Source organism: Bufo bufo, chromosome 6, assembly GCF_905171765.1.
Source record: "Bufo bufo chromosome 6, aBufBuf1.1, whole genome shotgun sequence".
NCBI lineage: Eukaryota > Metazoa > Chordata > Amphibia > Anura > Bufonidae > Bufo > Bufo bufo.
The window spans coordinates 57107660-57124598 of NC_053394.1; the positions used below are offsets into that span (position 1 = coordinate 57107660).

The 16939-nt window shown below is 44.9% G+C and overlaps 1 protein-coding gene across 1 annotated transcript in view; it reads left to right on the forward strand.

Annotated features, from left to right (window-relative positions):
• LOC121003181 (gamma-aminobutyric acid type A receptor subunit pi) overlaps nucleotides 1-16939 on the forward strand; it is a 116724-nt gene that overhangs the window by 81419 nt on the left and 18366 nt on the right. The window contains exon 7 of the mRNA XM_040434820.1: nucleotides 1040-1177. Within this exon, the coding sequence (XP_040290754.1) occupies nucleotides 1040-1177 (138 nt within the window). The remainder of the gene's footprint in view (nucleotides 1-1039; nucleotides 1178-16939) is intronic.

The window sequence follows — 16939 nt, forward strand, 5'->3', positions numbered from 1 at the left end:
AGGCATATTTTCAAAATTGTGTGTGAACATACCCATAGTGACATTTAAAAAAAAATATATATTTCTTTAAAAGCTATGTGCATTTCATAAGGACATTTTCCCACTGATATCAAATGGGAAAGAAGGAATTCCACAATACAGTAACTACATTTTGCTATAAATCCATCACAAAGTCATTGTACAAAGGCAATGATTCCTTGAGAATTGATAAATTCCTATTCTATAATGCATATCTGGCTGCAATTGTAATGATAAGAATAGCAAAAAAACACATGGAAACCGAACCATAGAGGTGCTAATGCTAAACTTTGATATGTTATACACTTTTTAGAGTTTATTTGAATCCTAGGGTTTCACACAGACATGTCCTTACTTACCTTTGCTCTTGGCTAAGATGAGTATCATGAGTTGACCAACTTTGGGGTAAAAGCATGATGTTTATGCTATATCTGTCTATATATGGCCACCTAGTGGTTGTGATATGAGTTTGTTGAGGATTTTGCTACTATGTGATAATGTATTAATTTTGTAAGAAATTGGAGTCTTTAAAAAGATTTTCTGAGATTCTGATATTGATGACCTAGCCCTCTCGTCACCGGAGCCCCCACCGATCTGCTGTTTGGAGAGGCCAGAGTACCATGGCCTCTTTCTAGGCCTGTGACATCACGTTCATTGGTCACATGGACTAGGCGCAGCTTAATCCCATTGAAGTAAATGGGGCTGAGTTGCGATACCAAGCACAGCCACTATACGATGGACGGAGCTGTGCTTGGTAATCTGCGAGGAGGCAGCGGTGCTCACAGGAACGCCACTGCCTCCGCAGCCAACTGATCGGCGGGGTTCTGGGTGTCGCACCTCTGCCAATCTGATTTTGATGACCTATTCTGAGGAAAGGTCATGAATATCAGAATCTCAGAAAACCCGTTTAATAAAATTTATGGAACGGTAAGGAACTTGTTTTTCTGTGTTTGAGCAATGAAAATTCGATGAAATAATATTTTACTTGGCTTATGTCTATGTGACATTATCATCTCCACAGGGGGCTATAACATAAATGACGTCATGTTCTACTGGACGAGAGGAAATGACTCAGTGCGAGGTCTTAATACCCTCCGCTTGGCGCAGTATACAGTAGAAGACCACTACACTTCTGTGTCTGAAGCCGTATATGAAACTGGTAGGAGCAGCAGTGTGATTCACACATCATCAAACCCATCAAATATCCTGTGAAAGATGTAAGCTTTAACAGCCTAGGGCACTGCCATCCCGGTGCACCTGTCCAGGGAATAGCGGTGCACACAAGATGGATAAGCTATAGAGTAAACATGAGCTTAGTGTATCTATGGGCTGTGAAAAAAAATCTAAGCATCCTCGTCATTATAGGATGTGTGGTTAGAGTGGTTACTTTTTTTGTTGGTCCGTGCACAGTATTCATTAACCCCTTCCTGACACCGGGTGTATATATGTGTGCCAGAGGTCAGGTCTTTAAAAACTGCTCCCACTCAGGAGTTATTATTTTTATTATTATTATATCAATGGATGTTATCTTTACTGAAAAAACTATTTTCACAGTTTTTATTAGATCAAAGAAAACAAAAGAAGGTAAGGTCCAAAGCGCTGTCTTCCAAAAGAACATTTATTGTTAAAAATTACATAAAATCGCCACATACAACACGTTTTGAAGGCGGTCTCCCTCCTTCATCAGATGCAACAAAATGGCAGACATATCACCATACCATGCAAAAAGTAAAACAAGGTATAAGCGATCTATAAAACATGGCATGGATCAGAGAATAAATTACACAAATAGGCATGCATATAAAAATATAAATATTCATGCCTACTTGTATCATTTTGGAAGACATCGCTCTTGACCTCACCTTCTATTGTTTCCTTGAATCTGTGCTCTGGCTTCTGTGTGGAGTAACGGGTGAGGTGGTAGCTACAGTCTCCGGTGATAGACTTGCAACACGCCACCCCCCAGGGCCGCTCGTGTTCCAGGTCTATAGGAATGCCGAGTGGTATGAGGTATTATGAGGTATAACTGAGTTGTGCTAATCTTTGCACAACTCAATCTGATGAGCAGGGGCATAGCTATAGGGGAAGCCGGTGCTTTTGGGCCTGAAACTCACAAGGGGCCCCCTCAGGAGGAGGACTAAAGCATTTTATTGTCAGAGCCCCCTTAACAGTATTATACAATGACATCATTTTACACTGTACAAAACGGATAGAACAGCTGTCGGGCCTCTCCTGAGAGCTCGATCTTGATTGGCCACGGGTGTGGGGTTGCATGTGAGTTGGGGGTTGTGAAGAAGTTGGTGGGGGGGGGGCCTGTTCAAAAATTTGCTGTGGGACCCAATCAGTTCTACAGGGAGTGCAGAATTATTAGGCAAGTTGTATTTTTGAGGATTAATTTTATTATTGAACAACAACCATGTTCTCAATGAACCCAAAAAACTCATTAATATCAAAGCTGAATATTTTTGGAAGTAGTTTTTAGTTTGTTTTTAGTTTTAGCTATTTTAGGGGGATATCTGTGTGTGCAGGTGACTATTACTGTGCATAATTATTAGGCAACTTAACAAAAAACAAATATATACCCATTTCAATTATTTATTTTTACCAGTGAAACCAATATAACATCTCAACATTCACAAATATACATTTCTGACATTCAAAAACAAAACAAAAACAAATCAGTGACCAATATAGCCACCTTTCTTTGCAAGGACACTCAAAAGCCTGCCATCCATGGATTCTGTCACTGTTTTGATCTGTTCACCATCAACATTGCGTGCAGCAGCAACCACAGCCTCCCAGACACTGTTCAGAGAGGTGTACTGTTTTCCCTCCTTGTAAATCTCACATTTGATGATGGACCACAGGTTCTCAATGGGGTTCAGATCAGGTGAACAAGGAGGCCATGTCATTAGATTTTCTTCTTTTATACCCTTTCTTGCCAGCCACGCTGTGGAGTACTTGGACGCGTGTGATGGAGCATTGTCCTGCATAAAAAACATGTTTTTCTTGAAGGATGCAGACTTCTTCCTGTACCACTGCTTGAAGAAGGTGTCTTCCAGAAACTGGCAGTAGGACTGGGAGTTGAGCTTGACTCCATCCTCAACCCGAAAAGGCCCCACAAGCTCATCTTTGATCATACCAGCCCAAACCAGTACTCCACCTCCACCTTGCTGGCGTCTGAGTCGGACTGGAGCTCTCTGCCCTTTACCAATCCAGCCACGGGCCCATCCATCTGGCCCATCAAGACTCACTCTCATTTCATCAGTCCATAAAACCTTAGAAAAATCAGTCTTGAGATATTTCTTGGCCCAGTCTTGACGTTTCAGCTTGTGTGTCTTGTTCAGTGGTGGTCGTCTTTCAGCCTTTCTTACCTTGGCCATGTCTCTGAGTATTGCACACCTTGTGCTTTTGGGCACTCCAGTGATGTTGCAGCTCTGAAATATGGTCAAACTGGTGGCAAGTGGCATCTTGGCAGCTGCACGCTTGACTTTTCTCAGTTCATGGGCAGTTATTTTGCGCCTTGGTTTTTCCACACGCTTCTTGCGACCCTGTTGACTATTTTGAATGAAACGCTTGATTGTTCGATGATCACGCTTCAGAAGCTTTGCAATTTTAAGAGTGCTGCATCCCTCTGCAAGATATCTCACTATTTTTGACTTTTCTGAGCCTGTCAAGTCCTTCTTTTGACCCATTTTGCCAAAGGAAAGGAAGTTGCCTAATAATTATGCACACCTAATATAGGGTGTTGATGTCATTAGACCACACCCCTTCTCATTACAGAGATGCACATCACCTAATATGCTTAATTGGTAGTAGGCTTTCGAGCCTATACAGCTTGGAGTAAGACAACATGCATAAAGAGGATGATGTGGTCAAAATACTCATTTGCCTAATAATTCTGCACGCAGTGTAGTTACGCCACTGCTGGTGAGTGTATTTCTATCCAGTGTAGTTGCTAATCTGGGAACGGTTCACACGGTGGGTCACCTTGTGTTTTATATGTTTTAGGGCTCATGCACACAACCGTATGCCCTCCGAGACATACAGTCCGTGAGCGGGCCATATGTCCAGGAGCGGCATACATCGTGCGCATGGGAGCGCACAGCATCATAGGTTACTATGATGCTGTGCGCATCGGGCCGTCCGCTGGACAATAGCCCCGTGGGCGGCCCGATGCGCACAGCATCATAGTAACCTATAATTCTGTGCGCTCCCGTGCACACGATGTATGCCGCTCCTGGATATATGGCCCGCTCATGGACCGTATGTCTCGGAGGGCATACGGTCGTGTGCATGAGCCCTTAGTATGTGTATTACCCCTGTACTGTGGCATCACTGTGTTTATTTTCCCTGTACTGTGACATCACTGTGTTTATTTTCCCTGTACTGTGACATCACTGTGTTTATTATCCCTGTATTGTGACATCACTGTGTGTATTATCCCTGTGCTGTGACATCACTGTGTATATTACCCTGTACTGTGACATCACTGTGTGTATTATCCTGTACTGTGACATCACTATGTGTATTATCCTGTACTGTGACATCACTGTATTTATTATCCCTGTACTGTGACATCACTGTGTTTATTATCCCTGTACTGTGACATCGCTGTGTTTATTATCCCTGTACTGTGACATCGCTGTGTTTATTATCCCTGTACTGTGACATCGCTGTGTTTATTATCCCTGTACTGTGACATCACTGTGTGTATTATCCCTGTACTGTGACATCACTGTGTGTATTGTCCTGTACTGTGACATCACTGTGTGTATTATCCTGTACTGTGACATCACTGTATTTATTATCCCTGTGCTGTGACATTGCTGTGTTTATTATCCTGTACGGTGACATCACTGTGTTCATTATCCCTGTACTGTGACATCACTGTGTTTATTATCTATGCACTGTGACCAATCACTGGAGACAGGAGTCGTCCCAGAAGATTGGAAATTAGCAAATGTTGTGCCCATTCACAAAAAAGGTAGTAGGAAGGAATGGGGCAACTATAGGCCAGTAAGCCTGACATCAATAGTGGGGAAATTAATGGAAACCATACTTAAGGAGAGGATTGTGGAACATCTAAAATCCCATGGATTGAAAGATGAAAAACAGCATGGGTTTACTTCAGGGAGATCATGTCAAACTAATCTTATTGATTTTTTTGATTGGGTGACTAAAATAATAGATGGCGGAGGTGCAGTAGACACTGCTTATCTAGACTTTAGTAAGGCTTTTGATACTGTCCCACATAGAAGGCTTATCAATAAATTGCAGTCTTTGGGCTTGGAGACTCCCATATTGTTGAATGGATTAGGCAGTGGCTGAGGGACAGACAACAGAGGGTTGTAGTCAATGGAGTATATTCAGACCATGGTCTTGTTACCAGTGGAGTACCTCAGGGATCTGTTCTGGGACCCATAATATCTTTATCAGCGAAATTTCAGAAGGCCTCGATGGTAAGGTGTGTCTTTTTGCTGATGACACAAAGATTTGTAACAGGGTTGATGTTCCTGGAGGGATACACCAAATGGAAAAGGATTTAGGAAAACTAGAGGAATGGTCAGAAATTTGGCAACTAAAATTTAATGTTGATAAGTGCAAGATAATGCACCTGGGGCGTAAAAACCCAAGAGCAGAATATAAAATCAGTGATACAGTACTAACCTCAGTATCTGAGGAAAGGGATTTAGGGGTCACTATTTCAGAAGACTTAAAGGTAGGCAGACAATGACATAGAGCAGCAGGAAATGCTAGCAGAATGATTGGGTGTATAGGGAGAGGAATTACCAGTAGAAAGAGATAGGTGCTCATGCCGCTCTACAGAGCACTAGTGAGACCTCATCTGGAGTATTGTGTGCAGTACTGGAGACCATATCTCCAGAAGGATATTGATACTTTGGAGAGAGTTCAGAGAAGAGCTACTAAACTGGTACATGGATTGCAGGATAAAACTTACCAGGAAAGGTTAAAGGACCTTAACATGTATAGCTTGGAAGAAAGACGAGACAGAGGGGATATGATGGAAACTTTTAAATACATAAAGGGAATCAACACGGTAAAAGAGGAGAGAATATTTAAAAGAAGAAAAACTGCTACAAGAGGACATAGTTTTAAATTAGAGGGACAAAGGTTTAAAAGTAATATCAGGAAGTATTACTTTACTGAGAGAGTAGTGGATGCATGGAATAGCCTTCCTGCAGAAGTGGTAGCTGCAAATACAGTGAAGGAGTTTAAGCATGCATGGGATAGGCATAAGGCCATCCTTCATATAAGATAGGGCCAGGGGCTATCCATAGTATTCAGTATATTGGGCAGACTAGATGGGCCAAATGGTTCTTATCTGCCGACACATTCTATGTTTCTATGTGACATCCCTGCTGATGTCCCACCTGCTGCCCCCTGGTTACTGCCTCCCTTTTGTCTCAATTGGAGGCAGTGCTGGAGATTGTGCCACCGTGCCAAGAAGGGACATATCCCTTCTTGGCGCGGCTGTGGCTATAAGCCGTCACTCCATCATCCTAAGTGCTGCTCCCCATTGAGATGAATGGGAGGCAGCAACCACGTGGCAGCAGGTGGGATTTTATTGGAATGTTGGTGCAGCTGTCTGTGTAAAAATTTAGCTAAAAAAAAAAAGTGTCAAAGGCCCCTAAGGCTTCATGCACATGATCATGTCCATATTTCAGTCCACAAACAACAGGTCTTCGAAATATGGACACTTTCCACATTGATGTGGACCAGAACAGGACTTGTTCTATGATTTGCGGAATGGCCACACAGATACGCCAAAAACACGCATTAGTGCGTCTTGTGCACGAGGCCTAATAATGACTGTTTAACATTGGGCAGATTTATGAAACAGTCAGAAGGAAAAAACTGTCTGTTGCCCATAGCAACCAATCACAGAGAAGCTTTTATTTTGTATTCTGTGCCTGAGAAAATGAAAGCTGCACTTTGATTGGTTGTTATGGGCAACAACATAGCTTTATGAAACTAGGGCCCTGATTTATCAAAACTGGCTTAGTTGCCGATAGCAACCAATCAGATTCCACCTTTCATTTTCCAACGAAGATCTAAAAAATAAAAGGTGGAATCTGATTGGTTGCTACGAGCAACTAAGTCGGTATTCCTTTACAACAGTTTAGATAAATCTTCCCCAAAATCTGCTTGAATTGTGCGCCTCTCGCCGCACATTTGGTGCCCACATTGCATTTATTGTACAGCTGTAGAATAATCCATTGATATAGGGTATCACTGAATGCCATGTTCTGTACCCATCATGTACAGTACTGGTGACATGAGGATTGACAGGTCTGATGAAATGTGGAGATAAATCAGGGAGGCACGATACACATACACATTTTGCAGTTAAAATCGCATTGCGGCCATTAACAGTCACAACCTTGCAGTTAAAATTATGGGGGCACCCACCAAATTTTTCACCCAGGGGCCTCCTCCAACCTTAATCCGGCCCTGACTGTAGCCAAAATGAAAACAATAAAATCTACAGCTCATCCCACATACAAACAAACCCTCACATTGTGCTGTCAGCAGAAACATTTCAAGTTATGGATATTAGAATATGGTGATACAAACACAAATCATGGTAATTTTTTTAATTTTTATTTCTGTTAGTCTCCCAAAGTGGTAAAATACAAAAAAAAAAAAAACATTTAGAATTGCTATAATTGTATCAACACACTGAATACAGTTAAAGGGGTTGTCCGGGCTTTTTCATATTGATGCCCTATCCTGAGGAGAAGTTATCAATATCAGATCGGCAGGGGTCCGACACCCAGCACCCGCGCCAATCCGCTATACGAGTACACGGCGCGCAGTGTGGACGTTCCATCTCCCTTCTGTCTTCCTGTCCGCTGCTGCTTTCCCATAGACATACAGCAGGAAGAGAGGAGGGAGACAGCATGCGCAACACTGTGCGCAATCTCCTCATACAGCTGATCGGCGGGGGTGCCGGGTGTCGGACCCCTGCCGATTTGATATTGATGACCTATCCTGAGGATAGGTCATCAATATGAAAAAGCCCGGACAACCCCTTTAACGTAATTTATACTGCACAGTGAATGCCATAGGGAAAAAAACTATTGCAGATTTGCTGTATTTTTCATTCACCCACCGAAAAGTGTTAATAAAAATTGCTGCATCATAAAAGGCCAAAACTGGCTGAGTTGGTAAGGGGTTAAATGGTTAAATGTCTTACTGTATAAAGTGAGTCATGGGCTGCACCTTTTAGGTAATAATACTCATTCACTTATATACATACATGACGTTCTCCTCTGTGCTTGGCTGAGCTGTTACAAGAAATGTCAAATATCTCATAGGTTTTTGGGAATCCGAAAAGGGGCGCTAAATAAAAAGAAATGCAATGTAGTGCTCTGCAGATTTCACTTGCATTGGGTTAAAATATATGATGACTTACATAACCCGCATCTGCTTCACTACTGTTGCTTCCAGCATAGGAGACCGCTTCAAATGCACTCAGAGAAAATAATACTTTTTAACTGGTCTGTCTTGCAGCGTATTAAGACAGGTTCAATAGGCAAGTTTATTTTGGCGCATCAGAAATAAGGTTTTACAGATCCTTCCATCTGTGGCCACTGAGCAACTAGACAGTGAAGAGGAAGGGAGGGGATTGTTCATTTAATGGTGATTAAAATCAGGCGAGCAAGTAATTAAATAAACTGGCTGACAACATGCGGAGAGGAAGCCTGTCCCCGCCGCCCCTGTGCTCCCATTATATATACGTTAACAGGCCTTCTCTGCCATCACATAACTAGAGCAGGCTATGAGAGGCTGTACAAAAAGGTAAAAAAGACATGAAATGACCATCTATTACTAAATCATATAGAGCAGCAGATAAACGTTGTCAATTATGTTTTTTAGCTATAGGTATACAAGGACAACAACATAATGGCCACAATTATAGAGAATGGAACAGTTATTCTGCTCTAATGTAAGAACATCCTGATAAAAAGTCCACAAATCCCAAATCACTGCATTATATATTTTATATACTATTTATATAAAGAAATATGATGTGCATACCGATTACAGATACAGTGTGCCATATAGCATCCAGATAGTGTAGATAATAAATACACAGATGTTTACAGCATCCAGATAATTGGATGGATTCAGGGTCCAGATAAATGGTGTTTTTTTTATAGATAGAAGATGATTACAGGCAGCATTGAAATACACAGTGGATTCAGGCTTCAGATAAATGGTGTTATATACGCTGACGAGCAAAAGGGTTACAATGTTTTGAACTTCTGATTTTAGGCTCCATATCTCACCATCCACTACAGCTTTGAACGTGAGACTATCATCATTTTATAGACAATCATCTTGGCTATCTCATACATAGATTGGACTTTCAACTATTTAGCATATGACTAGTTATGCAGATTCTTGTCATGAAACTGCATTGTTACTGTTTTGCTCCTAAAATACAAACTTTTAATTTTTATTTGTAAATTCACCTCTTGGCTTTCAACACTGCCGGAATTCTTTTGGGCATGCTCTCGATTAGATTTAAGCATGTCCCGACCAAAATCTGTTCCCAGGATTCTTCTACGCGTTCCCACTGTTGGTGTACAGTATACTGGTCGACTCATTTGGGTATGAATACAGCTTTTTCTTCAACTCTATCCACAAGCGTTCGATTTGGTTGAGGTCTGGGGACTGTGGTGGCCAATCCAGTACCTGTATTTCATTGTCATTGAACCATTTCTTCACCAATATCGACGTATGCTTTGGGTCGTTGTCCTACTGGAACACTATGTTGTCCTTTTCATACCCATAGTACTCGAGTGTACAAAGTAACTCGGCTTGTAGGATCCTTACATATAGCTCAGCATTGAGACCACCCTTGATTCTGGTCAAGTATCCAACGCTTTTGGCTGTGAAACAACCCCATATCATCAGGCTTCCTCCACACAACTTAATGGTTCCTTCAATTTCTCCATCTGTTAGCCCCCTTTTCCCTTCTTTCTTCCAGACCCATTTGCACACATCAGAGCCCAGTCTATTGACTTTCGTCTTATCGCTCCAAATTGCCCGTTTCCAATCTTCTACTGTCCACTGTTCGTACTTTTGTGCAAACTCGAGCTGACACTTCTTATGACAATATTGCAGTCAAGGCTTCTTCACCTTTTTCGAGCCACCATTCCAGACTAGTGTAATACATGTCATGGACGTCTGTGATCTAGCTATTATGAAGCATACGAGCCACCTCCACTACCTTTCTTGTTGCGTCAGAACTGATAGACCTTGTGATGAGCCGACTTGTTGACTCTGATATTTTGCCTGGACATCTGCCTCTTGGCTTTAGAATGGATGCATGGATTTTATTTTGTATTCTTCCAACTGTCATATCACTCACATGATGCAGTTTGGCAATTTTCTTGGCCGAGATACAGTTATCAATGTGCTGGATGATGATGATGCTGTTTCTCTTTTCTTGGGAATTTTTTTTTTCATGGCTGCTCCTCAATTCAAAGCAGTGACCTTTCGCTTGGGAATCAACCTAATAACACACTGAGCTATTAGGGAATGTGAGAACAGGTTGTAATTAGAGTTGAACGAACACCTGGATGTTCGGGTTCGAGAAGTTCGGCCGAACTTCCCGGGAATGTTCGGGTTCGGGATCCGAACCCGACCCGAACTTCGTCCCGAACCCGAACCCCATTGAAGTCAATGGGGACCCGAACTTTTGGGCACTAAAAAGGCTGTAAAACAGCCCAGGAAAGAGCTAGAGGGCTGAAAAAGGCAGCAACATGTAGGCAAATCCCCTGCAAACAAATGTGGATAGGGAAATGAATTAAAATAAAAATAAAAAAAATAAAAATTAACCAATATCAATTGGACAGACGTCCCATAGCAGAGAATCTGGCTTCACGTCAGCAGAGAATCAGTCTCTTCATGCCATAGCAAAGAATCTGGCTTAATGTCAGCAGAGAATCAGTCTCTTCATGCCATAGCAGAGAATCTGGCTTCATGTCAGCGCAGAATCAGTCTTCATATCATAGCAGAGAATCAGGCTTCACGTCACCCACCACTGGAACAGGCCACTGTCACACATTTAGGCCCCGGCACTCAAGCAGAGGAGAGAGGTCCCGTAACAGAGAATCTGGCCTTATGTCAGCACAGAATCTGTCTTCATGTCATAGCAGAGAATCAGGCTTCACGTCACCCACCACTGGAACAGGCCACTGTCACACATTTAGGCCCCGGCACCCAAGCAGAGGAGAGAGGTCCTGTAACAGAGAATCTGGCCTTATGTCAGCGCAGAATCAGTCTTCATGTCATAGCAGAGAATCAGGCTTCACGTCACCCACCACTGGAACAGGCCACTGTCACATATTTAGGCCCAGGCACCCAGGCAGAGGAGAGAGGTCCCGTAACAGAGAATCTGGCCTTATGTCAGCACAGAATCAGTCTTCATGTCATAGCAGAGAATCAGGCTTCACGTCACCCACCACTGGAACAGGCCACTGTCACACATTTAGGCCCCGGCACCCAGACAGAGGAGAGGTTCATTCAACTTTGGGTTGCCCCGCAATATAATGGTAAAATGAAAATAAAAATAGTATTGAATGAGGAAGTGCCCTGGAGTAGAATAATATATTGTTAAGGGGAGGTAGTTAATATCTAATCTGCACAAGGGATGGACAGGTCCTGTGGGATCCATGCCTGGTTCATTTTTATGAACGTCAGCTTGTCCACATTGGCTGTAGACAGGCGGCTGCGTTTGTCTGTAATGACGCCCCCTGCCGTGCTGAATACACGTTCAGACAAAACGCTGGCCGCCGGGCAGGCCAGCACCTCCAAGGCATAAAAGGCTAGCTCTGGCCACAGGGACAATTTGGAGACCCAGAAGTTGAATAGGGCCGAACCATCAGTCAGTACGTGGAGGGGTGTGCACAGGTACTGTTCCACCATGTTAGTGAAATGTTGCCTCCTGCTAACACGTTCCGTATCAGGTGGTGGTGCAGTTAGCTGTGGCGTGGTGACAAAACTTTTCCACATCTCTGCCATGCTAACCCTGCCCTCAGAGGAGCTGGCCGTGAGACAGCTGCGTTGGCGACCTCTTGCTCCTCCTCTGCCTTCGCCTTGGGCTTCCACTGGTTCCCCTGTGACATTTGGGAATGCTCTCAGTAGCGCATCTACCAACGTGCGCTTGTACTCGCGCATCTTCCTATCACGCTCCAGTGTAGGAAGTAAGGTGGGCACATTGTCTTTGTACCGGGGATCCAGCAGGGTGGCAACCCAGTAGTCCGCACACGTTAAAATGTGGGCAACTCTGCTGTCGTTGCGCAGGCACTGCAGCATGTAGTCGCTCATGTGTGCCAGGCTGCCCAGAGGTAAGGACAAGCTGTCCTCTGTGGGAGGCGTATCGTCATCGTCCTGTGTTTCCCCCCAGCCACGCACCAGTGATGGGCCCGAGCTGCTTTGGGTGCCACCCCGCTGTGAACATGCTTCATCCTCATCCTCCTCCACCTCCTCCTCATCCTCATCCTCCTCGTCCTCCAGTAGTGGGCCCTGTCTGGCCACATTTGTACCTGGCCTCTGGTGTTGCAAAAAACCTCCCTCTGAGTCACTTCGAAGAGACTGGCCTGAAAGTGCTAAAAATGACCCCTCTTCCTCCTCTTCCTCCTGGGCCACCTCCTCTTCCATCATCGCCCTAAGTGTTTTCTCAAGGAGACATAGAAGTGGTATTGTAACGCTGATAACGGCGTCATCGCCACTGGCCATGTTGGTGGAGTACTCGAAACAGCGCAACAGGGCACACAGGTCTCGCATGGAGGCCCAGTCATTGGTGGTGAAGTGGTGCTGTTCCGCAGTGCAGCAGCTGAAACTCCACTATGGCCTGCTGCTGCTCGCACAGTCTGTCCAGCATGTGCAAGGTGGAGTTCCACCTGGTGGGCACATCGCATATGAGGCGGTGAGCAGGAAGGCCGAAGTTACGCTGTAGCGCAGACAGGCGTGCAGCAGCAGGGTGTGAGAGCCGGAAGCGCGAACAGACGGCCCGCACTTTATGCAGCAGCTCTGACATGTCGGGGTAGTTGCGAATGAATTTCTGCACCACCAAATTCAGCACATGCGCCAGGCAAGGGATGTGCGTCAAACCGGCTAGTCCCAGAGCTGCAACGAGATTTCGCCCATTATCGCACACCACCAAGCCGGGCTTGAGGCTCACCGGCAGCAACCACTCGTCGGTCTGTTGTTTTATACCCCGCCACAACTCCTGTGCAGTGTGGGGCCTGTCCCCCAAACATATGAGTTTCAGAACGGCCTGCTGACGTTTACCCCGGGCTGTGCTGAAGTTGGTGGTGAAGGTGTGTGGCTGACTGGATGAGCAGGTGGAAGAAGAGGAGGAGGAAGCTGAGTAGGAGGAGGAGGAGGAGACAGGAGGCAAAGAATGTTGCCCTGCGATCCTTGGCGGCGGAAGGACGTGCGCCAAACAGCTCTCCGCCTGGGGCCCAGCCGCCACTACATTTACCCAGTGTGCAGTTAGGGAGATATAGCGTCCCTGGCCGTGCTTACTGGTCCACGTATCTGTGGTTAGGTGGACCTTGCCACAGATGGCGTTGCGCAGTGCACACTTGATTTTATCGGACACTTGGTTGTACAGAGAAGGCACGGCTCTCTTGGAGAAGTAGTGGCGGCTGGGAACAACATACTGTGGGACAGCAAGCGACATGAGCTGTTTGAAGCTGTCTGTCTCCACCAGCCTAAATGACAGCATTTCATAGGCCAGTAGTTTAGAAATGCTGGCATTCAGGGCCAGGGATCGAGGGTGGCTAGGTGGGAATTTACGCTTTCTCTCAAATGTTTGTTAGATGGAGAGCTGAACGCTGCCGTGTGACATGGTTGAGATGCTTGGTGACGCAGGTGGTGGTGTTGGTGGTACATCCCATGTTTGCTGGGCGGCAGGTGCCAACGTTCCTCCAGAGGCGGAGGAAGAGGCCGAGGCGGCGGCAGCAGCAGAAGAGGCTGAGGCGGCGGCGGCAGCAGCAGAAGAGGTAGCAGGGGGAGCCTGAGTGAGTTCCTTGTTTTTAAGGTGTTTACTCCACTGCAGTTCATGCTTTGCATGCAGGTGCCTGGTCATGCAGGTTGTGCTAAGGTTCAGAACGTTAATTCCTCGCTTCAGGCTCTGATGGCACAGCGTGCAAACCACTCTGGTCTTGTCGTCAGCACATTGTTTGAAGAAGTGCCATGCCAGGGAACTCCTTGAAGCTGCCTTTGGGGTGCTTGGTCCCAGATGGCGGCGGTCAGTAGCAGGCGGAGTCTCTTGGCGGCGGGTGTTCTGATTTTGCCAACTGCTCCCTCTTTTGCTACGCTGTTGGCTCGGTCTCACCACTGCCTCTTCCTCCGAACTGTGAAAGTCAGTGGCACGACCTTCATTCCATGTGGGGTCTAGGACCTCATCGTCCCCTGCATCGTCTTCCACCCAGTCTTGATCCCTGACCTCCTGTTCAGTCTGCACACTGCAGAAAGACGCAGCAGTTGGCACCTGTGTTTCGTCATCATCAGAGACGTGCTGAGGTGGTATTCCCATGTCCTCATCATCATGAAAAATAAGTGGTTGTGCGTTAGTGCATTCTATCTCTTCCACCCCTGGGGAAGGGCTACGTGGATGCCCTTGGGAAACCCTGGCAGCAGAGTCTTCAAACAGCATAAGAGACTGCTGCATAACTTGAGGCTCAGACAGTTTCCCTGATATGCATGGGGGTGATGTGACAGACCGATGGGCTTGGTTTTCATGCGCCATCTGTGCGCTTTCTGCAGAAGACTGGGTGGGAGATAATGTGAACGTGCTGGATCCACTGTCAGCCACCCAATTGACTAATGCCTGTACCTGCTCAGGCCTTAGCATCCTTAGAACGGCATTGGGCCCCACCAAATATCGCTGTAAATTCTGCTGGCTACTGGGACCTCAGGTAGTTGGTTCACTAGGACGTGTGGCTGTGGCAGAACGGCCACGTCCTCTCCCAGCACCAGAGGGTCCACTAACACCCCCACGACCATGTCCACGTCCGCGTCCCTTATTAGATGTTTTCCTCATTGTTCCCGTTCACCACAATTTTGAGAATTGCAAATTTGGGAATAGTTTTTCACCCCAGAACAAAAACTGTGCTTTTACGGTCACTACAAATAACTTGACCAGCTCAAACAGTACAGATTTGGTTGAATAGAAATGTGAGGCCTATTTTTTTTTGCGCTGTGTGACAGGTATCCGTTTAATCACAGAATTAGACTTGTATCTGCACGGTAGCGTGTGTGTTAAGTTTTTCTGAATGACACTATCAGCACCTTGAATCTAAGATATCCTTTTTGGGATAGATTTCAAGTAGGCCTCATATAGCATAAACTACTTATTTTGAGAATGTCAAATTTGGGAATAGTTTTTCACCCCAGAACAAAAACTGTGCTTTTACGGTCACTACAAATAACTTGACCATCTCAAACAGTACAGATTTGGTTGAATAGAAATGTCAGGTCTATTTTTTAGGCGCTGGGTGACAGGCTCAACTTGCCCCTGATGTAGTATATGGCCAAAAAATAACCACACTATTGATGGTTAAATGCACTTGGGTGACACAGGCTCAGCCTGCACCTGATGTAGTATATGGCCAAAAATTAACCACACTGTTGATGGTTAAATGCACTTGGGTGACACAGGCTCAGCCTGCAGCTGATGTAGGATATAGCAAAAAATAACCACACTATTGATGGTTAAAAGCACTTGGTGATAGTTTGTGCTGGCGCACCACAAGCCACAAAATGGCCGCCGATCACCCCAGAAAAAAGTGATCTAAAAACGCTCTGGGCAGCCTAAAAAAAGTGAGCAATTCGATATTAGCACTTCAATGATCCACAGCTGGAGATCGATCACAGAATGAAGTCTTTTGGAGGAGTTAATCTGCCTAATCTCGCCCTAACGTCGCAGCAGCAACCTCTCCCTATGCTTGAATCAGCAGAGTGACGTGCAGCGCTACGTGACCCAAGCTTATATAGAGGCTGGGTCACATGCTGCACTGGCCAATCACAGCCATGCCAATAGTAGGCAAGGCTGTGATGGCCTCTTGGGGCAAGTAGTATGACGCTTGTTGATTGGCTGCTTTGCAGCCTTTCAAAAAGCGCCAAGAAAGCGCCGAACACCGAACCCAAACCCGGACTTTTACGAAAATGTTCGGGTTCGGGTCCGTGTCACGGACACCCCAAAATTCGGTACGAACCCGAACTATACAGTTCGGGTTCGCTCATCCCTAGTTGTAATTTGTAGTATACAAGAAGAAAAAGATTGTTCCACCACCAGGAGCAAAACGGTAACAATGCAGTTACATGACAAGAATCTGCATAACTAATCAAATGCTAAATAGTTGCAAGTCCGATTTATGTATGAGATAGCCAAGATGATTGTCTATAAAATGATGGTAGTCTCACATTCAAAGCTGTAGTGGATGGTGAGATATATAATGTCCGAAGTTCAAAATATTCTTACCTTTTTGCTTGTCAGTGTAGATAGAAGATGATTACAGACACCATTTAGATAAACAGTGGATTCAGGGACCAGATAAATGGTGTTGTATAGATAGAATATGATTACATACAGCATTCAGATAAATGGTGGATCTAGTGTCCAGATAAATGGTGTTTTATAGATAGAGGATGATTATAGATATAATTCAGATAAACAGTGGGTACAGGGTTCAGATAAATTGAGTTATATAGATAGTAGATGATTACAGGCAGTATTCATATACACAGTGGATTCAGAGCCAGATAAATGGTGTAGTATAGATAGAATATTTTGACAAGCAGCATTTAGATAAATAGTGGATTCAGGGACCAGATAAATGGTGTTGTATAGCTATAAGATGATTACAGGCAG